We start from the raw sequence: 27,698 nt of genomic DNA on the forward strand, positions 1-27,698 counted from the left end.
GGGAGGCGGAGACAGGAGGATCGTGCAGGTTTGAAGCCAGCCTTGCTGTATTGAGACACTATTAAAAAAAAAAAAAAATATATATATATATATATATATATATATATATTAGGTCTGGAAGTGTAGCCCAGAGGTAGAAGGGTTCCATCCCCAGTACCACCAAAAACATAAAAATAAAAAAATAAAAATAGGGCTTGGAATGTAGCTCAGAAGTTGAATGTCCCTAGGTTTAATCCCTAGTACTGTAAAATGAATAAGTAAATAAAGATAAAAAATAAAGTCTCTGTTTCAAAATAAAATATATTTTATTTTATATATTTATATATAAAGGAGTATATATATATTAGATATATAGATAGATGATAGATTAGATAGATAGATAGATAAAGGCATTAGTGTATAGTGCCAAGGTAAAATGACCCTGGTGTTCAATCCCCAGGACAAATGAAAAAGAAAGATTTTATGCCATCCTCCCACAATGAGTTGCTGTATAGATTAGGCATGTATTTATTGCAAGCAACAGAGTACCTGATTGGCATTGGCTTCAGAAGAAACAAAAGATAAAGAGGGATTTCATTATCTCACAAAGTGGAAACTTGAAGGTCAATTTTCCAGGTAGGTTCCAACACACACTATGGTCAAAGGCCAAGCTTTTCCTAGCTTTTGCCTCACCATCCTCCACATCTGAATATTCTGTTTTATACACTTGCTGCTTCATGGTTGCAAGATGATGGCTGCACCTCGAGGTCTGGTGACTTGGTTTCGAGCTAGGAAGCAGTGATGGAGAAAAGGGTACCATGTTCTGGAATGGGGTGGGGTCCTCAGGTGGCCTTGCAACGGTTTATCTTCCCGTGAGAAGAGACAAAGCATGTTTGTTGCCTGTTCAACATCTTGATTTCAAGGGCTATAGCCCACCATGTTTGATAACTATCTTGGTTACCTCTCCACAGTAGTGCTTAGTATGGAGTAGATGGCCTATGGTAGATGTTCAATGAGTTTATTTATTTTTTGGGGGGTACTGGGGAAGAATACAGGACATTCTTTGAGCTATACCCCCAATCCATTTTTTACAAAAAAATTGTTGAAACAGGGTCTCCCTAAATTGAGAGAGCTGGCCTTTAACCTGCGAACCTCCTGCCTCTGCCTTCCCAGTACTGGGATTACAGGTATATGCCTGGCTAAATTTTTGTCAATGTTCTTACCGGAGATTAAACTCAGGAGAATTCTACCTCCAAGTTATACCCCTAGCCATTTATTTATTTATTTATTTATTTATTTATTTATTTATTATTTTTAAAATTTTTTAGTGGTCCTGGGGTTGCTGGAAACCCTTCTACCTCCAGGTGTGGTGGCACATGCTTGTAATCCCAGCATTCAGGAGGCTGAGACAGGAGGATCATGGTTCGCGGACAGCCTCAGCTACTTAGTGAGGCCCTTTGTAACTCAGTGAGACCCTGTTTCAAAATAAGGAATAAAAAAATAGGGCTGGGGGTGTAGCTTAGAGGTAGAATTCCCTGGGTTCCATCCCTAGTACTGCTAAATAAATAAATAAAATAACAAATTATATGAGAATGAGAGTTCAAAACCCTGGGATAATTCACCTCAAGCATTTTTTTACATACATACTCCTTAAAATTCATCATTATGATAGTCTTTGGGACTAGAGCAATTTTTGTGTGTGGTTGTGGGAGTTGAACCCGGGGCATTCTACCTTTGAGTTGCACCCCCAGTCCCATTTTATTTTTAATTTTTGAAACAGGGTCTAACTAAGTTACAGAGGGTCCTGCTAAGTTGTTCAGGCTGACCTTCAACCTTAAATCCTCCTGTCTCAGCCTCCAGGTGCTGGGATCATAGGTACGCATCACCATGCACAGCGGGACTAGAGCAATTTACCCATCGAGCAGAAGTGCTGTGATTCAAAGTGGTTTCATTGGTTTTTGTCTAGTTGGGGGCCAAGGCACAAGAACAGTGTCAGATAGAGAGCATCAAATTGAGTCTGGATCTGAGAGGTTGAAAATGAGACTGAAATATTAAAATGCATCGCAGGCAAATATGAGGCTTTATGAGGTTTTTGTGAATGTTGCTAAAGACTTCAAAATATTGTTACAGGCTATGTCACATTAAGAATTCATCTTTTGACAATTATGCACTGGCAGAATCTTTGAAATGACCTCCTCCTCCTTTTCTTTCCATACCTCATCAGACAAGAGGAGAGTCAGTAGGAAAGCAGTGATTATAATCCTACACGGGCAGACTTTTGGTATGTTCCTGAGCGAAATGGGTGAGAGAGGGTGAGGATAAAGATGTAAAGGAAATTAGGTGACTTAATAAGGCCTAGTGGAACGTATATAGAGCAAATATGATTCTTAACCTTAAGCTAAGTTTAGCTGCAAGGGGACCGAGCTAATCATTTTTTACTTCATGTAAATATAGATAACTGGCAAAAATTTCAGATCTTGAATATGTTCCTGTAAGGCCTAGCATTCGTTCATTCATTTATTTATTCGTTCATTTATTGTTTTGTTACTAAGGATTGAACCCAGAGACAGTCTACTTCAAGCCACACCCCTAGCCCTCTTTTGTTTTTTATTTGGGAACTGAGTTTTACTAAGTTGCTGAGGCTGGCTTTGAAACTCTGATCCTCCTGTCTCCGTCTTCCAGATGCTGAGATTATAGACACGTGCCACTAGGCTTATTTTTAATGTTTTTTGTATGTATGTAGTGTTAGGGATTGAACCCAAGGGCATTCTACTTCTGATCTACACCCACAGCCCAATTATTTATTCTTTAATTTGAAACAGGGTCTCACTGAGTTGCAGAGGGCCTCATTAAGTAGCTGAGGCTGGCTGTGAACCTGGACCCTCCTGTGTCAGCCTCACAAGTACTGGGATTACAAGCATGCACCACCATGCCTGGCTTATTTTTAAATTTTTGAAATGGGGATAAGATGCTAAGGGCATCACTAAGTTGCTAAGGCAGACTTCAGTCCTGTAATCCTCCTGTCTTAGGGATGACAGGCATGTGCCTTTGTGCATGACTTGAGCCTAGCCTTTTTAGTTATTGAATGACCAAAGTAGATGGGCTCTCGGAATATTATTGGATGACAATCACCCCTACAAATAAATATTATAGGGTGGTGATCTCTCTTCCTTTATCCTTACTTTCTGAAAAAAATGTTTAAAGCGGAAAGCATCGGCAGGGTAACATGAGAATTTATATAGGGAGGTGAGGGTACAGTTTAAGAGAAGGTCACGATAAAAGTGTTACATTCTAGAGCGAGGATCTGGAACAGTTCCCTCCCTGGAGTGGAAAACTGCAGGGAGCTCTCCATGTGGTGAGCTTTATTCGGTCTGAAAAACTTCCCCCTCATGTATATGTATTTGGCTTGGCGGGGAGGTCACTCTCTCTTTTCTGGCCACAGCTGAGTGCATCTGTTCCGTTTCTGCTATACTGGAGATGTTCCTATTGGTGTCTAAGTAGATCATGGGGAGGGGGCGTGGCTAGGCATGCACTAGTTTAGCTTCCTCGTATCCTTGTGCTTCTCTAACCACAGCAGGATGGGGAGTCTGGATTTCCTTTCATGGGGGGTTGCTAAATTTCCTCTCAGGTCCATTCCAAACTTGCACTGACCTGCTTATTTCTATTGAGCTGCCCCATGAACATTCTACATATCTTGATAAGATTCACTTATCTATCTGTATTGCATAAGAACAGGAAGGGCATGGGAATGTTAGAACGTATTTTAACCCACAAAGCTTCAAGCATGAGGAAGACAGTGCTAAGAAAAATGACGTAATATCCTAAGGGGCACCTCTAGGTACATCCAGACTGAGGAATGGAACCCGAACCCTAGTGCCATTTCTGTTGTTCATTCTAATGCCCCATAGAGCATTTAAAATTTTTGAGTCTTCATTAAGATAATCAAATACAAGCAAAATATTAAATTACCTTGGTAGAACTGGAGACATTTTTTATTCTGCAAATCGGTATTCAAAAGTTCCCTTTACGATGGTAGATTTATCACCAGGAAACTATGCTTCTCATAATATAATAATCCTCATACTTACTAAGAATTATTGTCATCACTTAGCTTTTCTGGTCTCACCTTTTGTCATCCCTAAAATGGAATAATAATACCTTTCTTGTCTAACTTCCAGGGTTATTTCTAAGACTAATGGAACAAAAGCATTTAGAAAAATCAAACCTTACAAATGTATAGTATGATTCATATCCTTATTTAATACTAATAAAAATAATAATCTTTAAAACTAGCTTGTCTTGCCTTTTCAACTTTTAGTGCCTCCTTCCACACCTGTATATTATTAAGAAATGCATGCAGGATAAAAAGGAAAAAGGAGAAAAAAAGTTGGGTGCGGTGGTGTATGGACATAATTCCAGTACTTGAGAGGCTGAGACATTAGGATTCCAGTTGGAGGCCAGCCTCAGCACTTTAATGAGGATTTTAACAATTTACTGAGATCTTCTTTCAAAATAAGAAAAGAAAATAGAACAATAGAGCTGGGAGTGTAGCTCAAAGGTGAATGCCCCCTGGGTTCAATCTTCAGCATCTCCAAAAATAAATAAATAAATAAATAAATAAATAAATAAATAAATAAATAATAAAATAATTAAAATGGCATTAAGTATAGCTCAGAATAGAGCTCACAGGTAGAATTCGCCAGGATTAGATTCCCAGGGCCAAAAATAATAAAATAAATAATGAAAAATAAAAACCCCATTGTCTTCAAGATGCCAAGCCCATCTCTGAGAACTTTGCTCTATTATTCATAACCAAAGCCCTCTTGCAGAAGCTAAATTAACGCTTGTACTAAATTCATCCTATTTAGTGGCTCACTGATGTGTCACAGCTGCCCTTTGGGTTCAAGCTTATAGATCCAACGTTCTGTGGACATCACTGAGGTGTTTTCTGGCCCATTTAAATTCAGAATTTGACAAACTCATTGTCTTTTTTTCCATAAAATCATTTCACTTTCCAGGTACCCCTTGTATCAGAGGTGTCCCCATTATTCATGGCATCCAAACTAGATACCCAGGAAGGTTCTTTGACTCTCCCCCTTCCTAACTTCATACATAATCAAATGTGTAGTCCTAATGATTTGATTTCCAATGGAATTTTCCATTGTTGCTTCTGCTTCAGCCATAGCCTCCTTTTCTATTCTCCTAACTGGACTTCCTATTTCCAGTTTTCTCCCCATAGCCCCCAGAAGGATCTAATTAAAATATCCATGTGACAATATCATCTCCCACTTCAAGCTGGTCCTTGACTCACCACCAAAAGTGCCATGGTTCTTTAACAGGTTCCTAGGAAGCCCAAGGGGGTGTATTAGTTAGAGGGGAAGAAAGCAGGCAAATGTGATACTCTTTGGGTTGAAGTCTATTCCTCCTTCACATAGGAAAGTCCCTTCCTTTTTTCTTTCCTTCCTCCCTTTTTCCCCTCACTCCTTCCCTCACTTTCTTCATTTATTGTGATACTGAGGATTAAACCGAGAGACATTCTACCACTGAGATACACCACCCCGTAGCCTTTTTTATTTCTAGACACAGTATCACTAAGTAGCCTAGGTTGGCTTGGAACTTGGAATCCTCCTGCCTTAGGTTCCCAAATACTGGAATTACAGGTGTGTGCCGCCATGCCCGGCTTCATTCTATATTTTCTTTCTGCATTGGAGATCTTGGAAATAATTGCTATTGGACAAAGATATCTGTTTATGTTAAAATTTGAAGCCCTCTGAATAATTGCACATAGTCTGTGATCTGGCCCTTGCCTGCCTCTCAATCTTCATATCTCTCTCCTTTCTCCTCTCTCTGTAGGATCAAGCAACACACCACAGTGCCCACCTTTACTGCATGCCCAGCACTGTTTCATTACCTGTCTTCTATGTTTTGTCCTGCACTGTGAAAGTCCACTGAACTTCTGTCCTTACCTTTAGAATGGAAGGATCTTGCTGGTGCAAGAGAATATAGGTGTCAGAATGAGGGCTTTGAGCTGGCAGAAGTGGCTGGGATCACAAATCAGGAGAGTAGGCCTCTAAGCATGAGCGTCCAGAGGAATGCGAAAGGCAGAGCCCATGAGCGCTGGAATAGATGGAACCTTTTTCATTTTTTAAATTATTTTAAATTTTTTATTGGTGCATTATATTCATATATCATATTGGGTTAAAAAACTTATGTGTACATACATGTACACATCACTGATTTAACCCCTACCCAATTCCCACCCCATTTCCTCTCCATCCCTTTATTTATTTACTTATTTATTTTGTGGTAGTTGGGACTGAACCCAGGGGTATCCTGTCTCTAAGCTACACCCCCAACCCTTTTTATTTTTCCTTTTGAGACAAGGCCTCACGAAGTTGCCAAAGCTGGCCTGGAACTTGTAATCCTCTTGTCTCACCCTCCCAAGTACTGGGAATACAGATATGTTCCACCACACAAGGCACTCTTAGCTCTATTCTCAGTAAGGCAAGAACCAGACAGGGGCCAAAATGGAGGATAAATTATTGGGCCTTCAGTTCATATTCTTCACCTGATGAAAGCCTTTTCTAATTCTCTGACTCATACAGCCCCTGGAATATACCTTTTTGTTTTTTGTCAGGGGGATGCTGGGGATTGAACCCAAAATAATTCTACCTTTGAGCTACACCCACAGCCATATTTCATTTTTTTAAAAATAGGGTCTCCCTAATTTGATGCGAATCTCACTACTTACTGAGGCTGTCCTTGATGGAACCTATGATCCTCCTGTTTCAGCCTCCCCCCAACTACTGGGATTCTAGGAGTGGGATACCACACTTAGCCCAGAATGTACCATTTCTTTGCCTCTTATTTGTAATCAAATGAACTGTAAACATTAGGTATGGATTTATGGCAGAAATGGTAGCACCTGGGCTTCAATGTTACCTGCTAAATTTCTTTCATTCTTGAGTCTTATTTCATTATCTGTAACCCAATAAAATCTTTACTTCTGGACCTAAATTCTTGATTCAACAATTTGCTATTTGCTAAAAATCTTTCGTTCTTGAGATTGGATTCATAATATTCACCTGCTGAAAGTATTTTCCTGTTTCCCACACTTACCCTCTTATTCATAATCAAATAAACCACAAACAGGTTGTAGGACACAGATGCACAGAGATAGAAGAGTCTCTTCCACAAGAATCTCCTTGAAGGAACAATCATAAAAATATTAAGCCTTTCCTACTCCAGCCACTCATTAAAAGACCATCCTTTTGTTCAGAGATAATTATAACTACTTTCTCAGGCTGGGCTGGACATGTCACCTCTTGGTGATACCTTTTCCCTTTTTCCTGATTGAAGTTTTGCATGTTTTGCACTCATTTGACTTGATTCCTTCTTATAGACATCAAGTCAAAAGTTCCCTTTTTCAGTATAATCATGACTGAGATATGATGGTCAGGATGCTTCATTTGGTCCAAACAATGCATGGATCTCTCTCTATTGTAATTTGCGGCAAAAGAACCCTCAACTGCTGTCCTATATGGAACATCTAACCCAATAGCAGGTTCTCAAAACCAGCTTTGGGTAAGGCCTTAACAGTACTGAAGAAAATCCTCCCCCTTTCATCTGGAAAGTGCCCTAAGCATAAAAGATATCAGTGACTTTGATTTTTAGGCAACAGTATCCATCTTTGATCAATTCAAGCAGATATTTTCACCTTCAATGTACTGATTTTCCTTTCTGTTTGGTGCTGGGGATTGAACCAAGAGCCTTAGACATGGTAAGCATGTGTTCTACCACTGAGCTATATCCTTAGCCCTTTTTATTTATTTTTATTATTTTTCTGTGATGCTGGGGATGGAACCCAGAGGCTTTCTACATATGGGCTACACTCCCAGACCTATTTTCTATTTTATTTGGAAACGGTCTCACTAAGTTGCTGAGAGCCTCACTAAGTAGCTTAGGCTGGCTTCAAACCTGCATGATCCTCCTGTCTCAGCCTCCCAAGTACTGGGATTATAAGCGTTTGATGCCAGGCCCGGTGCTCTTAGCCCTTTTTAAAATAGTATTTTGAGACAGGATCCCTCTGGGTTGATCAGGGTGACCTCGAACTTACGATCCTCCTGCCTCGGTTTTTTTTTTTTGTTTGTTTTTTTTTGTTTTTTTTTTTTTTGTTTTTAGTAACTAGGATCACAGGCTTGTGCCACTAAGTAGTGATCTTAAAGGCTGAAACTTTCCCTAACAGTACTGTCAAGGGTCAAGACAATTATGGAAATCTTTCTAGATTTAACATGTATGTGCCTTCATTTACATGTATCCCAATTTAAAGTGCTCTTCCTAGTTAAGGAAGGAATCTATTTCAGGTGGAAAAACTGAGACTTAGAGAAATTACAAAATCTTGATGTGGATATGATGACCCTGAATCACTTACATTAAATATTACATGATTTTGTGTCTGTTTTTTAAAGAGATAATCAAATATAACTTGAATGTAAGTAAAACAAATTAAGTAAATTCTCCAGACTGGGAAATAAGTTTGTGATGAATAGATATCTACAAGATCTAGTAGGGGCCTTAGAAATTGTCCAGACTGGAGTTAAAACTTCAGAAAATCCCAAAGGTCCTCTAGACCCCACCCCTTGGCTCTTGTTTATTTAGGCAGATTCATTTCATGCTAGAAAAAGAAAGCTCTCCCAGTCTCTGACACACACACACACCCCTGGCATAGAAAGGACAGGGCTGAGAGACCAGCTACTCAAATCTCTGCCTGTCTGCCAGGATGTCTCAAAGGTATAAACTGGATGTGTTAGCATATTTCAAGGGAGCAGATTCTTCTATTTTTACATTAATGAGAAACAAAGGAGGAGGGGGAGAATCCCTTCACTTTAGAAAATGCCATCAGTCCACTAGAAAGCATACTAGATAATTACTATATCAGAGGAGTATAAAGACCTGGAGAAGCCAGTCATTTTCCCTAGTGACTATTTTGTTATGGAGAGCCGGCATCTGTGCCATTCATAATTGTAGTGCAGAAATTGGCACAGAAAGAAGCCCAGTAGCAAGCTGTTCCAGGTAGACCAGATGTCTTGAAGGGGGGCTGTCTCTCAATAAGTAAATGCAATGCTGATTTTCTGTCACATTTATTGTTCTGAATAACTAGCTATTTGGTGTCTAGAATAATTATTTTTGTTTTAGGGATTGGACTTATGGCCTTGGGCATGCTAATCATGTGCTCTACCACTGAGCTATTACCCTCTGCCCCTAAGAATTCTGTTACTTTTTTTCTCTTTTTGGTACTGGGGACTGAACCCAGAAACATTTTACCTACTAGCTCAGCCTCTTATTTATTTTTGAAACAGAGTCTCACTGAGTTGCGGAGAGTCATGCTAAGTTGCTGGGGCTAGTCTCGAGCCTGTGATCCTTCTGTCTTAGCCTCCCAAGTACAGGTGTGTGCTGCCACGTCCAGTGTAACCCCTAATAGTTCTTGATTAATAGAGCATTCTTTTTTAAAGGGCATCTCAATTCTTCTTTTCTCTTTAAGAAGCATTAAAAAACACATTCTCCTGAGGCATTGATTTCTTCCTTTTTCCCAATCAAGAGATAGTCTTGTGATGCCAGATATTGAGTCAGAAATTAAGGAAAGAAGAGTTGGCAACTCTCTTGGGGAAGGGTAGCAAGGGTCAAGGGGAAACATAACTGGAGAACATGAGAAGGCTTACACAGCCATCATTTACAACCTAAAGGAGGACAAAGGATACAGGGAAAGAGAGTTACAAATTGCCGCCCTGAAGTTACTGAGGTATCATTACGCACAGGGATGGCCTGACAGCTTTGCTTTGGCTGTGAACTTAATGAGCATACAATTCATTCATTCAACAAATATTTATAAAGTCCTTCTGTTGTAGGATAGAATAAATAAAAGAAATAGGAAGGAAGGAATAAATAAAATAGACCTTTAATATAAAAGCATGGTGCTAAAATTTCTCAGACCTTTGCTCTCCAAACCACTTCTCTCCCCTGAGCCTGTCTCTCCCAGATTCCTGGGACATCTGTAAATCTTAAAATTAACAAAACTAACCTATAATTTTCTTGTGCAGTTAACAAGATAGATATAGTGAGAAACCTATAATTTGGGGGAATGTCCAGCTTATCTATTCCTCAAATGATGGAGACCACCATCAGCCTAAGGATCCTAAAAATGACCAAACCACCCTAAAAGTGCCAGTGATCAACAGACAGCTGTCATTCTCACATACCTTCCCAAGCCCACACTTTACCAAGTTTCCTTTAAGAGAAGAGCTATGAACTCTCCAAATGCATCTCTCTCTTAAGATAGCCAGTATCCTCTCTTGAATATATGTATATATTATATATAATTATATATATATATATATATATATATATATATATACTATATTATATATAATTTCTTTTCTAAATAAACCTCTATCTATGTCTCTGGCTGGTACATGCTGGAACTCTTTTTCTTCATGTAAGCCAAGGACCCTGCTGGTCCTGAGTTGACTTTCCCCTCTGAGAATTCCTTTGACCCTTCATAAAATCAACCCTACTCCCAGGATACTTCTACATGTAGGGAATTTTTTTAGGGATTTGGAATTCATGAATGAAAAATATAAAACAAAGTTTCTTACCTCTGTAGAACGTTTATTCCATGGGGAGACTTAGAGAAGAAGTAATAATGATAAAAATATAGTGCGCTAATGGGTGATAATTACTTTGAAAACAAGAAAACAATACAAAAACCCCAAATCAACAGTTCAGGGGACTTGGAGTCCAGAGTATGAGGGACTTGAAATTAATAATAGGTTTTGTAGAGCCCTTTGGAAGTGATATTTGTGCAAAAACATGCTCAGGAGAACAGCTCGCTGTGTAAATCTCAAAGGGAAAATCATCCCAGGCTGAAGGAAGCACCATTGCGAAGAGCCCAATGTTGGAGGATATTTGTAGAGTTTGAAGATAGCAAGGAGGCCAGGGTTGCTGAAGCCCAGTGAGGGTGGGTGAAAGTGAAGGAATGGGGAGAGAGGTAGATGAAGTCAGAGAGACGGAGGACCAAGGCATCTGAGACCTTGTTGACTAGCTTAAGAGTTTGACTTTAGCTCAAAGAAGAATGAAGAGCTTTGGCAGAGTTTGGATCAGACAAGTAACCTTATCTGACCCACACTTGAAAAAAATTATCTCTGGCATGTTGAGAGTAGATTGTGGCATAAAAAGAAAAGATTTTTTCTTTATGAAACTCATTGCCTTACTTATATGACAGGGTTGCTATGAGACTCGAATGCAAAAATTGTAACACACAGCGCATACCCAAACTATAATTATTTTACACAGACAATAGGGGGGTTCAAAAGCCAAGGTCCCTCTCAACTCCTCTGATCCATGAGAAGTCACGGCATTGGTGACATTAAATTCAGTCTGCCTGCAAGAAGCTAAAGGAAAACTGATTTTGCTTATTCCAAAAAACATGTAATTTTATGCCTGAGTTTTTAAATCATTTAGATTGAGCTTCTGATTTTATATTGAATTTTGAAAGAAATGCCTTTTAAAAAGTGGAAGTACTAGACTTGAATATCGAAAACGTTAAATAGAACAGCAGACCGGGATAGGAGCAGAAGTCTGGGAAGTTTAAACCTATTTCCTTTTCCTTAATCCCCTCAGAGAGCCAGCCGCACTGGCTTGCTCCTTCAACATTTCGCGGGTGGCACGGTTTCTTTGCGGTGGCCCTTGCCACCAGGTGAACACTGCGTGCGGGCTGGGAGAACACATACTTTGTGCAGCCCGCTGACCTTCGGAGGGTCTAGGGAGAAATTCTGAAAGGATTTTGGAGAAGAGGCCTTGAGACTTAAGGAGAAAGAAGAAAAAGGGGCCCAAGGAAACCTCCGCCTCCCGGGAGATAGAACTGAGTTAATGCACGGGTGCTTTCGATCGCTCAAGACAATTATGTAAAAGAGAAGGCTGGGAGTTCTAAATGGCCGCAACTTGGAGTTTACTCTGCCTAAGGTGAGTGTTCGTGTTTGTGTGCTTTTGTTTTTCTCGCAAGGTTTGTTTATTTAGTCTCTTCTCCGTCTTCATGCACCGCTCAATTTGAATAAGCAGCTCGGTCAGCAGCCAGACCCTCGTTCTCATCCCTTCTCTTCCTTTAGATCCAAGCCCCAATCAAATTAGCCTCCGCAGCACCAGCTCCTGGGACCCTTAGCTCTAGGTTTTAGTAAGGAACAGCTGTGTTTACCTCCCTCCATACCCCCCCCCCCCCGCCTCTGTGCTTAGGTGCTTATTTTGCCGATGCTGCTGCGTGCCGCTGTCCAAAGAACACACCTTCCCCGCCAGCCCAGATGTCGCGTCTTGCCCAGCGGTTGGGGGAAAGCTGTGAAAACTCTGTGCTCTCCGAATCCAGCCCGCGGTGCGATGCGTTTCCCTTCCCTTCACATCCCCTTGACAAGGGATCTAGCCTCAGTCAACCCTGATCTTTCCTGATCGCTAGTTTTGTTTACGGAACGAACCGCAGCTTTGGGCAGCCTGCGGTTGCTTGGCTCTCCTTAGGTTTGGGAAGAAGGGGCAGCGTGCACTGTCCTCCAGTGTGCCATAGACTGTTAGACCAGACCTGAAAGCTCCGGAGGCACTAGCAGCGGGTGACAGGGGAGTGCCCCCTCCCCCCGGGCGGGTGGGGGTGGGGAGAGGAGCCAGGACTCGGCTAGGGGAAGGAGGCAGGAAGGCAGCTGCAGTGCTGCGAGGGGTGCATGCGCTGGTGCCAAGCTTGCCCGCCGCCTCCCTGCTCAGTCTGCGCTCCTCGGCGTGTCGGGGACAGGGAGCTGGAGCAGCGCCCCTCACCCCGGCCTTGCCTTCGCGGGGCGGCTGGCAGTCCCCGGGGCCGGTGCGCACGGGGCGGGGCGCACCACCAGGGCCACGCTCACTGCCCCCGCCCCGTCGCTTGTTCCCTGCCCGGCTTCCTCTCCATTGAGTTTTCCCAGAGCCGGCGCCCATCAATGGTCCTGCCCGGGGATGCACACGCAGCCTACGGCCGGAGGGGGGTAGCAGCCGCTGCCTCCAAGTGCAGTCTCTCCCGGGCCCCCGCCACCACCCGCCGTCGCCGCCACTGAGCCCCAGGCGCACTGAGGTCCCGGCCATGGGGCTGTCAAGGCTGCCTTTGCTAGCCTGAGGAGGGGCGAGCTGCGGAGCTCTAGGGTCCCCCGCCGCCTGCATGGATGTCTTCAGCTTTGTGAAGATTGCCAAGCTCTCGAGGTAGGGGTTGCGCCGGTTTCCTTTTGCACCCAGGGCCGCCGCCGCGGGCAAGTTGGGGCTTTATTTTGGGGGAGGCTGGGGAGAAGCAAAGGCTGAGGGGGAGCTGCTGGGCTCCAGCTGGGACTGGAACCAGGTGGCTAGGGGCTGCTGCGGATCAACTTAATTTCTAACTGCTTGGTGGGGCTTGTGTACCCATTGGTGTAGACCACACGCAGGCACACACACACACACACACACACACACACACACACACACCCTCACACCCACAGGATATTCACGGAGGCATGTTTTCCCTTAGGAAAAGCCCCAGTGGTGATTGGGGTCACATGCATAATTCAGGGCCAAGAGAAGATGGTTGTAATTGCCACTGCTTGGGAAAGCCAGGAGTACTTGGAGTGTGGGTGACTGTCTTCCAGACAGCAGCGACCAAAAGTGCCCCTTTTTCTGCCACCCCTGAATTAGACCTCCACACCCTGGAAAAGTCAGTTTGTAGCTTGACCAGGTGTTCCCGGCAGTGACCCAGCTGGCAAAGACCTGGAAATAGAAAGGAAAGACTTTGACCCTTTTTTAAGTAACTATATTCTTAAGCCTTGAAAGATTTCAAAATGTGCTACCAAGTAGCCATGTTGTTGAAACTGAAGACTAGTCAACTCAGGCAGATTTCTCCAACACTGCTGAGAGAAGAGAGACATTTGTTTTGGGGGATCATCTAGGTGTTATCTGTTCAGAGCATTGCCTTCATCAAACTCACAAAGTAGGGTCTGGGGCTGGTGGCATTAACTGGAAAGATCCAGGTCTGAGAGATCGTAGAGAACCATATGTGTGTAGCTAGAAGGACCAGCCCTCTGCCCCTGGAGCTCTAGAGAGGCAGGACCCAGGAGGTAGACAGTTGGGTTTTTCCAGAGTGCAGCTAAAAGACATGCTTACAATACAGAGAGGATAATTCTAGATTTTCCTTTACTCTTTAGTGTCAGTAAGATGCACTGATTGCATCAGGCAGCAAGAGCGGCCTCCGAAACCCTGAGGCAGAAAAGTGTGTTGACTTTGCTTTGGTAAATTCCTTTTGGGCTACCTCAGAGCCATTCAGTTTGGATGTTGCCATTCTGATGGGCCTCTCTTCAACATCCACAGGTCTTTGTTTTTTCTGTCCATCTCTGCCTGGCCTCTATTGACACTGGCCAGTCTTCCTGTCACAGGCAGATATCCCCAGGGAAAAGGGCTCCTTGTAACTTCCTCTGGGTAGACCAGAAGTACACAAGTGATAGGTAAATATGAGTCTTAGAGCTGCCCAGGAGAGGTCTCTGTAGATCAGAAGATTGATGTGTTAAACAGTGGATGATTGTAGTATAGTTAATTGTTTGGTTTCACACTGATCTCTCAGAGGGTCAGGGCTTCACACCACTGTTACGGAAACTTCCTGACTGTTCCTGCCTATGGCTGGATTACAAATAGTTGTCAAATTATGAACCGTGGATGGTGAATCGCTATGACCAACTTTAGAGATTAGTGCCTTCTGTGCAATGGACAGAAATGTCACTAAATGGAGAGAGAAGTTCAATCAACGGTCTCAAGTAACCAAGGGACTGTTTGGTGGCCTCAAATGCTAAAACCAATGAGATTAACAAAACATCTAGAGTTCCCAAACATGTAGAGCACCAAGACTTAGTCCTTGAACTTTGGCGCTTCGGAGAGGTCAATGTGGTGTGTCAGTGAAAAGAGGTTTTATACTCAGTTACTGAATACTAGGTATTCATGATATTCACAAATTTGAGTATCCGTAAAATCCAATCCAGGCTGTGTGTGCCTGTATGTGTGTGTGGGGTAGTGTATCTTATTTTAAAGAGCATTTAAAATTTAGTAAATATGTTTGAATTTCACTATTGTTATGTGACCCAGTGGGGTATTCATTCTTTGTTGTTGTTATTGGTGGTGGTGGTGAATTGTACTTATAAATCATAGTGAGGCTCAAAGTGATAGATGCACACATACACACAGCATTTGTTGTGTGTCTCCCTTCAGTTCTCACCCTGTTCCCCTCCCTCTCCATAGATAGTGTTTACATCAATGCAAATATGGTGCACATGCTCTGAGCCAATGCGCCAATTAAGAAATCCTCCATCCACAGGAATTCTTCCTTGTTGTCATTGTGAGCTTAAGGATGGTCCCCCAGCAGAAATGAATATCTTTAGGAGGACAACAGCCTGCAGGAACAGCCTACAGCTGCTGGTTTCTGCCCTCGATGGAAGACAGTCTTGCGCATGTATTCTGAACACTTTCCGAAATCAGGTTCTTTTTCTCAAGGCAAAGTGTAAAAGTGCTTACATCGCAGGATTTTCTTGATTTCAGAATGGATGATCTTTCTAAACGATTTAGCGTTGATCTGCGAGGTTACTTGGGTGCTTAAAATTCTCTTGGTTTAGAAGCAAACACACAGGGTTATCCTGGGTGTTAGCTGTGCCATTGGCTCCTACGAACTTGAGTTTGCAAATGTTGGTTCTGAAAGCCTTTGCTGTTAACAGATATTTGCCAAATATCCTATCTGTGAGTAAAGATAGTGGTAATTACAGAGCATTCCAAGTTAATCCACACGAGAATTAATAAACTGCACATTCTGACTTTCCGAACTACTTTTAACCATTTGTTCCTATAATTTAGGCCCCTTTAATCATAGGAAAAATCAGAATTACAATTGCCCCTTAAGAACACAGTACCATCTTTTGATAATTACTTTAAAAAACTTAATGTCAAGTATTGGAATCGCTCACAAGTGATTTCGATCCTGTACATCCTCTGTGTGAATTATGACCCTTGATTGCATCCGTCCTGGGTGGCATCATGTTTTATGGTTCTATCTGAAGGTGTTTTTTTCTTGTTCTTCTAATTTTCTGGTTATTAAACTGCTTGATAGTTTACATGCAGTGTTACTTCACTGTTTCCTTGGTAACAGTTATATATCATTTTCCGTCCTTGTAGATGAGAGCATTACAGATGATTGCTTTATAAACCAGTAATAGTATAAAAATAGGCATGTATTTTTATTATTACTGTTCTTTGTATTGACTATTTTATTTGTAAAGCAAATGCACTCTTTCAAATGTTTATAGAAGAATGCAGTTCGGTAGAAAAACATACGATTATGCCCCCTTTACCTTGAGGGAGATGATTTGAAACCCAAAATTCATAGGAGTATTATTAAACCTAGCAATGTTCTCATGAATCAAGTGCCTGACTTCATTTCTTTTCTTAAGGCAAAATGGCACACTTTGAGTTAATGATTGAGTCTCAACTATTAATGTGAAAATTATTTGATTTAGAAGTAGGTAAATTTAGGGGATGCTTTATTTTGCATTTTCTTAAAGTTGTATCAGTTATTTCATAGTATACAACAGTGACTAATATCTGTCAGAATAAAGCATGTGAATTTTGTTACCGGTATTTTACATTTGAGGAAGAATTTTAAAAGACATATTTATAGTTTCCTTTGTTTTTTATGAAAAATCTATTTGGATACTATGACCCTTCTATTTTTTTCCTTTCAATTAAAAAATTTCCCAGGGAAAGGGAGAAGAAGAAATTCAGAAGGTCAGAGTTTTCCCATATCCTCTATTTTTACCTGAGTAATTATATTAATGTTGCTGATAGTAGCTAGCTCTGGAGGCTAGCAATGAAAAAACCCCAAAGACTCTAGATTTGAATTTTATTAAAAATGCTACTTGCTCATATTCTGAGTCCTTTCTGAGTTCTGCTGATTTTTGTGGCTGTCAGGAGGTGAAATGATGGAGTTTCATAACAGAACTAGATTCCTGTTTTAGGAATATTTAACTCAAGTTTCCCAGGGGTTGCTAGTGTACAGCTGTAAAAGGCTAGTTGCTCACAGTTTTGGAAAGAAGGCATCTCGTTCAGACTAGGTACCATTTCAAGTGTGTCTGTCTGTCTCCCACCCTGCTCCCTCTCTAGTGAATTTCATCTTCTCGCTCTGAGGATTGAGTAGAGACTGTCAGCTTCCATGAAACTTACTTGTACTTTAAATGCATGACATGGAAATTCTCACTTTCTGGTTATGGCCTTTCCAGTTTTTGTTCATACTTTCCCTTTACACACACACACACACACACACACACACACACACACACACACACAGAGTTTTCCTTTATTAATATATTCTTTTTTTCTAGAATAAAATTATTTACTGTTGGTACCAAGATTTAAGTATGAAATACAGTTCAGGGCAAGAGTTAGAGAAATTAAACACCAAACAATTCAGCATGTCCATCCTATCTACATTCAGGTATTTTTATTTATTGTTTAATGGAACTTTGGAATTTCTCCAGATTTTAATAGGACATAATTCTTTATTATTCAATCATTTGGGGTTTCCCATGGAAGTTTAGTTGAGAGGGAATAGACATTATTGGTGAACTGTAAATGTGTCTTCTTTTGCAGTGCTGGTGTTGGAACTCAGAGCCTCACATATGCTAGCTAGCCATGTGCTCTACCACTGAGCTACAACCCCAGCCACTAGAAATTTATATTTAAAGAATGATTTTGAAAACATTGACTTCACACTTGGTAGAATTAAAAGAATTAAGATTTTTTTTTGAGTTTGTTGAAATGTACAGTCCTGAAATTTACCACTTATATACCATCAAATGATCTTGAACCTTGAAAGCTAATAGCATATCAAAGAAAGAAAACTGTGAATAGGTTAACCCCAGGGGATATCTGGCTTGCTGACTATTAGAGTACAGCATGTGACCTAAGGAGAGTTTCTCTTGAAATGATAAAAAGAAGCAGAAAGCAAAACAAATATAACACAAGAGTAAAAAATGAAAATTTTAGTGGCTATAAATAAAGTTTTATTGGCACACAGATCTGCTCATTCATTTTTATATTATCTATGGCTACCTTTGCTCCACAACAGCAAAGTTGGATAGATGCCCCAGAGATGTTAAGGCCAACAAAGCCTAAGCCTAAAATATTTACTGTTTGACTTTTTGGGGTGCAGGAGGGTGGTACCAGGGATTGAGTCCAGGGGCATTCTACCTCTCAGATATACCCTCAGTCTTATTTTATTTTTATTTTGAAACAGGGTCTCACTAAGTTACTGAGGCTCTCCCTAGGTTGCTGCGACTGGCTGTGAACATATTATACTCCTGAATCTACATTTCGTGAAGCTGCTATCCCAGTTGTTTGACTTTTACAGAGAAAGTTTGCCAGCCCCAGGATTAAACTATTCCTTTTTTCTCTTTCTTTTTTATAACTATCAGTGCACATGTATACACATGCCAAATTGAGCACATTAAGTCCTAAAATTCACTAATGCACATTCACAATTCATGTTAGTTATTTTGTGTGTATGGTACTGGGGATTAAACCCAGAAGCATTCTACCTTCAAGATGCACCACCAGCCCTTTTAACAGCCCTTTTTTATTTTATTTGTAAACAGAATCTTGTTAGGTTACTGAGAGCCTTGCTTTGTTGCTTTGGTTGTCCTTGAACCTGGATCCTCCTATCACAGCGTCCCAAGTGGGATTAAATACTAGAGGCGTGCAGCACTATATCCTGCTTAGACCTTATCTTTGTTGTAACTTCTAATTTCCAACTATTTATTTAACTCTTAAAAATGAACCATTAAGCCAGGCATGGTGGCACAAGCTTGTAATCCTAGCATTTGGGAGGCTGAGACAAGAGGATCGCGGTTCATGGCCAGCCTTGGCTACTACTTTAGTGAAGCCCTTTGCAACTCAGTAAAGAACCTGTTTCAAAATAAAGAATAAAAAAGTAAGGCTGGAGATGGAGTTCAGAGATAAAATGCTCTTGGGTTCCATCCCCAATACTGCAAAAAAAAAAAAAAAGTGCTCATACAAGTAGTGTTCTACCGGTATCTGTAGTCTTTTGGAAAATGATGCATGCTTATTTTTGGTCACCAAGTTGACTGACTCTCTTTGAGCTGGAGAGTTATTTGTTGGTGATGCTTGCCTTTCATAGGATTTTAAAATTCTAGTTCAACATGGATGGAAAGAGAATGGGCAATAATACTTTTAAAGCCTCAACCAATGTGTGCTGGCGAACAGATAGCCAATCCCCAGGAGAATGTTGAGTATTTCCTTACAGTACACTTGAGCCTTCTTGTCCTAATGGCTAATGACCTTCCCTAATCTGTTTCCAAATGGAAAAAAAATAGATAAGTGGATTTAGTTGTAGGCTTAGGAATGCAGATATGCTGAATCAATTTGGAATTGAGTTTAACTTCTCTTTTTGATGATTTGACTGAGAGCATTATAATGAAAAACTATAGACTAGCTTGAGTTCTATACAGTGAAAACATATCAAAAATATGCAGCCTGGCTTCAGATTAATTTAGGTCATTATGTACTAAAGCTCTGAACATTATCTTGAAGAAATCTAAACCTTAGTTTTAGATAACAAAGTTAACATTCCAATTTTTTTCCTGGCAAAGAAATGAGAAGGGTTTCCTGTCTGAACTGTTCTTTCAGAAACATATTTCTAAATATGGCTTATAGTATTTGGCATATTGTAAATACTCTATACTAAATAATTAGTGAGTGAAGGCATGTATAATCCACTATAATACTTGTTGCAAATAAACAATCATATTTCTTTAGCTGAACAATTATCATGATCAGTATTTCTTGAATGCATATGTTGGCCTATTTTTGTTCTAGGACCCAGAGAATAAGATTTTATTTCTATTTTGACATTCAAAGCATATTTTTGCTGTGATTGATGGTTAAAAAGTCATCAACTTGTACTTCTAAGAAGCTTGTGTTTTACTGCTTCAACAAGCAAGTTATGATTACATTAAAATGGATTTTTATAGATGTCAGTATTTTAGGAAGTCCTTTTTGTATGGTAGAAAAACAATAATTTTTATGAAAGAAATGTTTCTAAAGCTTGAAAAGGAATAGTAGTATGCTTATAATTATGATTTACTATAGGGTTTTAATTTTTATTTTGGCTATTGTTCCTATGTTTTATAAATCTTGTGAGATTTGCCTAATTGAAAATCAAAACATAATGATGATCTAACACAGATGAGTTTAAAACCTTTTTAAGTCCCAGATGTGGGACACCTATATAAACTTAAATTTGAGCAACAAATGTACAATATATGATAACTTTTAAAATAAATATCATGTTTTTAGAGTTTTCTTTTAAGAAAATTATGGTGAATGATTAGAGTATTTGAAAGCTATTATATATATACACACACACACACACACACACACACACATATATATATGGCTTTCAAACATTCTATATGTATTTAGAGTGTATATATATACACATATATGTATATATACACTCTAGATTATGATTTCCAATTAATCTATTAAATTTTTTTGGTATTGGAGATTGAACCCAGGGTCATTCTACCTTAAAGCTATACCCTCAGCCCTTTGCATTTTGAAACTTATTTGCTGATGGTCTTGCTAAATTTCGGAGACTGCTCTCGAACCTGCCATCCTCCCAGGGCAGCCTGTTAAATACTAAGATTACAGGTGTGTGCTACCGCGCCTGACCATTTCCAACCTATTTTAAGATACTTGTGTCAATTTTGTTGAAATATTAACAGAATTGAAAACTTGGGACTTAATGGGTTAAAAGAAAGCAATAGCACTGGCCTAGGTGGTGCAGGCCTAAAATCTCAACTAATCCCAGCTATTTAGGAGGCTATGGCTAGAGATTTCTAAGTTCATGGCCAGCCTGAGCAAGGTGATTGAGTTAGTGAAAGACTGATGTGGTGACCCTACAGCCATCTGGCTGAATCTGCGTTGGTCGGTGGAATCTACACTGGATCATACTTGTGACCATGTTGATTTTATAAGGACTCCTCCAACTGGAGTCCTGAGTGCTTGCTTGTCTTAAGAAATTCACAGTCCTAATCACCACTTTTGACCTTGGTAGAAGTGAGTGACATCTGGGATTTTGTCCTAAGTCCCTCATATATCCAATTGAATTGTGGCTCAAGGTAATGTCCCCACTTCTGGCATGGAGACTGGGTTGGCAAACTATAGCTCATATGATATTTTTAACGTTTATTTACTACCATTTTTTCCTTTGTGTATGTGGGGAGGGCTACTGAGGGCTGATTTCAAGGGCAGTATACCACTGACCAAGACCCCTAATCCTTTTTATTCTTTATTTTGAGACAGTTTTTCCCTAAATTGCATAGGTTGACCTTGAATGAGATCCTCCTGTCTCAGCCTCCCAAGTTCTGAGATTACAGGCATAAACCTCCATAGCTGGTTTATATTTCAGGTATTATTTTTTTTTGTACTGGGGTACTAGGGATTAAACCCAGGGATATTGTACCTCTAAGCTATACCTCCCAGCCCAATTTTATTTTATTTTTTGAAACAGGGTCTCACTAAGTTGCTGAGGCTGTCTTTGAACATGGGATCCTCCTTTCTCAGCCTCCCAAGTACTGGGATTACAGGTATATGCCACCATGTCTGGTTTATGCTTCAATTTTTAATAGCAGTTTATTCTATGTAGCCTTTTCCACCTCTCAATAATGGTTTAAATAGCTCAACCAGAATCTTATAAGATCTAAAATAATCTAACTGCCTTAACAGATTAACGCCTCAATTAATAATAGCTTATTTTTTGCTCATTTGAAGTCCCAAATAGGTGTTGCTGATAGGGTAGGGACTTTACTACATGTGGTTATTCAGGGGACTTAGAAAATAGAGGCTTTCTAATCTTCCACATGAGATGCAAGGTTGCTCATATGTCAGTGCTCAGCTGACGGATGAGGGGCAAGAAGTAGTGAAACACTGAGTGGGAGTTTTCTTAAGAACCTTGCTCCAAATGAAGTCCATCATCCTATCCACATTCTATTAACCAGAACTTCTGGCATATAACTATGAGGGAGGCTGGGGAATTTAGTAGCATACCCTGTTCTCTGATGGACATCTCACACACTACCCTTTTTTTTTTTAACATTTTTTGCTGTGGCAGATTGCACTTTTGTTGTCAATTCTGAAACCTTTCTTGAATCCAAGCCTTTTCTATGTGGCTTGTAGTTCCTCCTGAGCATACTTACGTCCTATTGTGTTAGGCTTTTCTCAATGATTTGCTTTGGCCAATGAAACATGGCCAAGAGTTGCAGAGTTTCAGATTGGGTAGAAGAAATGTTAATTTCTTTATAGATTCTAACATTACTGTATGAAGGAGTGCCGTTATAACCTATTTGTCCCAGAAGCTTGATTTCCCTTGGAGTGACACCATTCGGCAAACCTATAAGCAAGAAAACAGATGTTTATTCTCATAGGATGCCATGTTATGCAGCTTTATCATGGCAGTAGTTGACTGGTATAAATTGCTTTTTTCATTTATTTTTGGGAATTGAACCCAGGGATGTTCTACCTCTGAGCTATATTCCCAGCCCTTTTTATGTTTCGTTTTGAAACAAGGTCTTGCTAGGTTGCTGAGAGTATTGCTGAGTTACAGAGGTCTTAAATCTGTGGTCTCTAATCTGTGATTCTCCTGTTTCAGCCTCCCAAGTACTGGGAGTACAAGTTTGTGTTACCACATCAAGTTTATACATTACTTTATAATTGAGGCCAGTATTGGATTGACAATATTGGATGATATATTGATAAATATCTCATAAATACAATTATTTATGAGATATTTGAGGATAAAAACCCCTTTGTAGTAAGCTTCCTTGTTTCATAGTAGTCGGCATTTGTTGCATTAGGAATGAATCAGTAAAACTACACTGCTTTCTACATGATGTCAAATATTGGTATTCACAGGTATGCCTGTTTTCTGCCCTTCAAAGATTCAACATATTGGGAAACTTCATTGCTGCTTCTTTGTTTTTTTGTATACTCAGCAATGAGTTGCAGCCTGGGGCCAGCCCTACATATGGACCTATATCCTCTAATTCTCATCCTGATTTTTTTATATTTCTTTTGATTTATTTACTTTTTTCTGGCACTCAGGATTGAGCCTAGGAACACTCTACTCCTGAGATGCACCCCCAGCCCTATTTACTTTTTGAAATAGCATCTCACTAAGTTGCTGAAGCTGTCCTCAAACCTGCAACCCTCCTGTCTCAGCCTCCTAATTACTGGATTATAGGCCTATGCCACCAGTCCTGACTCATCCTCATTTTTCCCCTTCTAGTCCTGAAATCCTACTCTCTGATTATAAACGTGGCATTTCTACTACCAAAAGAGAATTGTAGATAATGATTATAAAATACTTAAAGATTTGATCATAAGAAACTCGTATGCTTAAGTGTGATATTAAAAAACCTATGATCAGGATATTTTGCACACTGTACACTGGGAAAATGAAAATAAGTACCAGAAAGTAGAAGACTTTATTTATTCACTGTATCAAATGAAAGGCGCATCTTGCTAAAGTGTACATATGTGACCTAGAGTAATTTTTATATTGTTCTTTAAAAATAACACACTGAGTGATCACACAGATGTGTCTACAAGAGCATAAAAATAACATGAAATATAGAATAGTTGTGAAAAAAGAAGGAAATGCTATTTACAGAAATATAGAAAGATGGCTATACTCATTCAATAAGTATTAATGAATAAGGTACAACTATGTTTTCAAAGGTAGGAAATTTAAACTATATTTATTTCAAGTGTTTGCATAAAAATGATTGGAAGGGTATACAGAAAAAATTAATAGATTTTTATTTTGTTAATACAGTGGTACAAAGGGTTACATATGAGAAATTATGGTATATGAAAACATGGGTTCCATGTCCCTATCCACATTTTATATTTTATATATTTTGGTTTTGAACAATAGGTATATATTACCTATTAACAAATGAACTTGATTTTTTGTCTTGGTACTGGAGATTTAACCCTGAGGCATTTGATTTCTGAACTACACCCCCAGCCTATTTTATTTATTGTTTTGAAACAGGTCCTTGATACATTGCCAAGGATCTCACTAAGCTGTTGAGGCTGGCCTCAAATCTGTGATTATCCTGTTTCAGCCTGAACTCGAATGCTAAAGATACTAATCCCAAAGTACCCACATAAATTCAAGGATCGAAGCAACAATAGCAACAGGTTTCTAACATGTTTTTCTGATTACAGAAGCATGACTTTAAGGTAAGAAGTTTTTAGAACATAGAATATACAAAGGAAAAGTATATAAATATTTAGAAACACACAATTGCTAAGCCTCCCCATCAGCCCTTTTATTTTTTATTGTTTTGATGTTGAGGATAGAACCCAGATGCATTCTACCTCTGAGCTATACCCCCAGTCTATTTATTTATTTATTTATTTATTTATTTGATACTGAAAATTGAACCCAGAGGCATTCTACCTTTGAGCTGTACACCTAACCCCACTTTATTTTTTATTTGGAAGCAGGGTCTCCCTAGGTTCATGAGTCTCACTACTTGCTGAGGCTGTCATAGAACCTGTGATCCTTCTCTCCTGCCCTCCCAAGGACAGGATTACAGGTGTGCGCCACCATGCCCTGCTTTCTTTTTATTTTTTTTATTTTGAAATGAGGTCTTGCTAAGTTGTTGAGGATTGACTTGAGCCTGAAATCCTCCATCTCAGCCTCCTAAGGACTGAGGTTATAAGCCTGTGGCATCAAATGCCGAGTGAGCCTTCTGTTTTCTTTAACCTCTACATTATTTCACATAGGTTAATATAAATGCACAATTCAGTAAGCTTTTACAGAATGTTATATTTCCATATCATTAACCATTCTTTGTAAATATAAAATTAGCAGCTACTTGTAACACCGCTTACTTAATGATTTCCTGTTTCATTAACATTTAGATTGTTTCCAGTGTTTTGCTTTGGATAACAGTGTGATGAATATCTTTCCAGCCTTTGGAATTCACATACAGATTTTTGAAGATATTAATAAGAGCATACTGACTATTTCAAAACCCATAAACGTCAGAAGGTAGTTCTGAGATGCCATTAAAATGATATTCACATTTTCTGCTAAAATTGTGAGCATTCTCGTTCCTCAGAAGGATTAAAGTTGACAAGCAGCATTTGTCATGCCAGTTAACCTGATGAAGCTGTGGGTGGGGAGGAAAGCTTGAGTAACAGTAGTTAAAACTTCAGGTAGATTTTGAGCAAGTGGGACCTTTGTTTCTGTATTTGTAACATGGGAAAGATATATGATATTCCCTCTAAATTTAATTTTACTTTATCTATTGTTTTTTCATTATTTATTTATTTTTATTTTATGTTTTGGTATTAGAGATTACGCCCAGGGGCATTCCACCTCTGAACTACACACATAGTCCTATTTATTTATTTATTTAGAAATAGCATCTTGCTAATGTAAAATATTTTCATTTCAAAAATTCCATCATTTTACCATAGAATGAGCCAATTAAAAAATTCATACATGAGAACTTAGATGAATACCACATGAAATGCCCGGTGTGGTGGGGCACTTCGGTAATCACAGGCCTTTGGAGGCTAAGACAGGAGGATCACAGGTTCAAGACCAGCCTCAGTATGTGATAAGACTTTTGTAATAAGCAACCTAATGGACTTTGTTTCAAAACAAAAAAAAAATTAAAAAGACAGAGGATGTAGCTCAAAGGTAGAATACCCCTGGGTTCAACCCCAAGTACCACAAAAAAACCCAGCAAAGACAAAATCAAAAGCAAAACAACAAGCATGAAACACTATGCAATGCAGCCGTAAAAAGAAAATTAGTAAGAAAACATTCTACTACTGTCCATGATGTATTTATTAAGTGAAGATATTTAGGTAAACATCAGTAAATATGCTTATATTTACATAATATTTCAAAGAGACTAATAAAAAGTGCTATTAGAATGAGGGAATAAGGGAGGAAATCTACTTAACTTGAGTACAAGCAGGGCATAGTGGTACATCTACCACCCAGCTACTCGAGAGCCTGGGGAAGGAGGATAGCTTAAGTCCAGGAGTTTGGGACCAGCCTGGGCCACCTAGGGAGACCCTCATGTCACAAAAAAGAAAAGCAGGTAAATGTGATCTCCTCAAATGTGATGAGATGTTGAAAAATTCATCCTGGATGAAAATATAAGTTACTAACTCAGTTCTAACCTGTAATTTATTTGTTTTAATTATTTTTGTTGGTGGTATTGGGGATTGAACCTAGGAACATTCCACCACTGAACTATGCTCTCAGCCCTTTTTATTTTGAAACCAGGGTTTCCTCTCTAAGTTGCTGAGGCTGGCCTCGAACCAGTCATCTTCCTGCCTCAGCATTCCAAGTACTAGGATTACAGACATGTGCCACCACATCCAGCTTAGTTTTAACTATTTTGAATGAATGAAACATAAAAGATAGTTTAATATATTAGGAATATATATCAAAAAGTTTAATCAAATTTCAGGTCTATAAAATTTTAATAAAAATTTTTATTGCCAAATTAAGATAGAGCTAGAAGATCATATCATTATAAAAATGACCTCAGACTGTTTCTATAGAATTGAGCGCTTGGAAGCAAAATTTCTACATTTTTAATATCTAGATAAGGCTTTATTTGATAGAAATATAAAACAGAAATAGTTTTGTACTCCAACCCCCAACAAGAAAAACAGATCTGCAACCGTTTTGAATTAAATGTAAGTAGTTTTTGACAGCAGAGTTAAAAATCTTATCATCTGATATTTTCCATTTACCAAAAGGGGCAACTTGGTGATATTTTGGAGCAGCACATTCTGGGGATGCATTGATGAATGTTTCCTTTAGGATTGTAATTTGATTATGATGCCATTAGTTCATAATTGGGCTTTCCGGTTGAGATCACGTTGACAGGCTGAAGGATAGAGTGCTATTTAACTAAGTTGATGAAACACATAGGGGGCAATAAAGCATCTAATCCTTCTCTATTGGTTAGTCTATTACTTTATCTCCCTTTGGTGCTGATGTAGTCATATAAACTCTGTAAGCTTCTGTTTACACTACAGTAGTGTGGCAAGTAGTCTGGCTATTCTAGGTCTATAGGTTAACACTTTAAAAACATCATCTGAACACAGGATATGTGTTCAGATAGTTGCCTAACACTGTACTGTCCATGATTCATGATTTTATTGCTGACCTGGGAGTCATTTCAAAATTGTTGCTATTTTCTAGGTTAGGAATTGACAGACTACTGCCTGTGGGCCAAATCCAACCTGTTGCTTATATTTGTGTTAAATTAAGAGTGGCTTTTTTATTTTTAAATGGTTCAAAAATAAAAAAAAGAAAAGAAGCACAAGCCTGTAATCCCAGGGAATTAGGAGGTTGAAGCAGGAGCATCATAAGTTCAATACCAGCCTGGGCAATTTAGTGAGACCCTGACTCAAGAAATAAAGTAAGAAAATGAAACTAATATATCATGATGCACAAAAGTTATGAAATTCAAATTTTAATATCTACAACTAGTGGTTTTCTTTGGAACATACCAGTCATTCTTCTTCCTTATTTATTTGTG

At 39.4% G+C, this 27,698-nt stretch overlaps 1 protein-coding gene across 3 annotated transcripts in view; it reads left to right on the plus strand.

Moving 5' to 3' along the window:
• FRMPD4 (FERM and PDZ domain containing 4) overlaps window positions 1–27,698 on the plus strand; it is a gene marked incomplete at both ends in the record, with an annotated part of 883,159 nt that overhangs the window by 268,236 nt on the left and 587,225 nt on the right. For 2 of the 3 annotated variants that reach the window (XM_080718732.1, XM_080718733.1), the window contains one exon: window positions 13,196–13,236. The exons of the other annotated variant lie outside the window; for it this stretch is intronic. In XM_080718732.1, coding sequence (XP_080574858.1) covers window positions 13,196–13,236 — 41 coding nt within the window. Of the gene's footprint in view, window positions 1–13,195; window positions 13,237–27,698 lie in introns of those variants that run through there. 3 annotated transcript variants of the gene reach the window in all.

This window comes from Muscardinus avellanarius, assembly GCF_963383645.1.
Source record: "Muscardinus avellanarius genome assembly, chromosome: X".
NCBI classification, from domain to species: Eukaryota; Metazoa; Chordata; class Mammalia; order Rodentia; family Gliridae; genus Muscardinus; species Muscardinus avellanarius.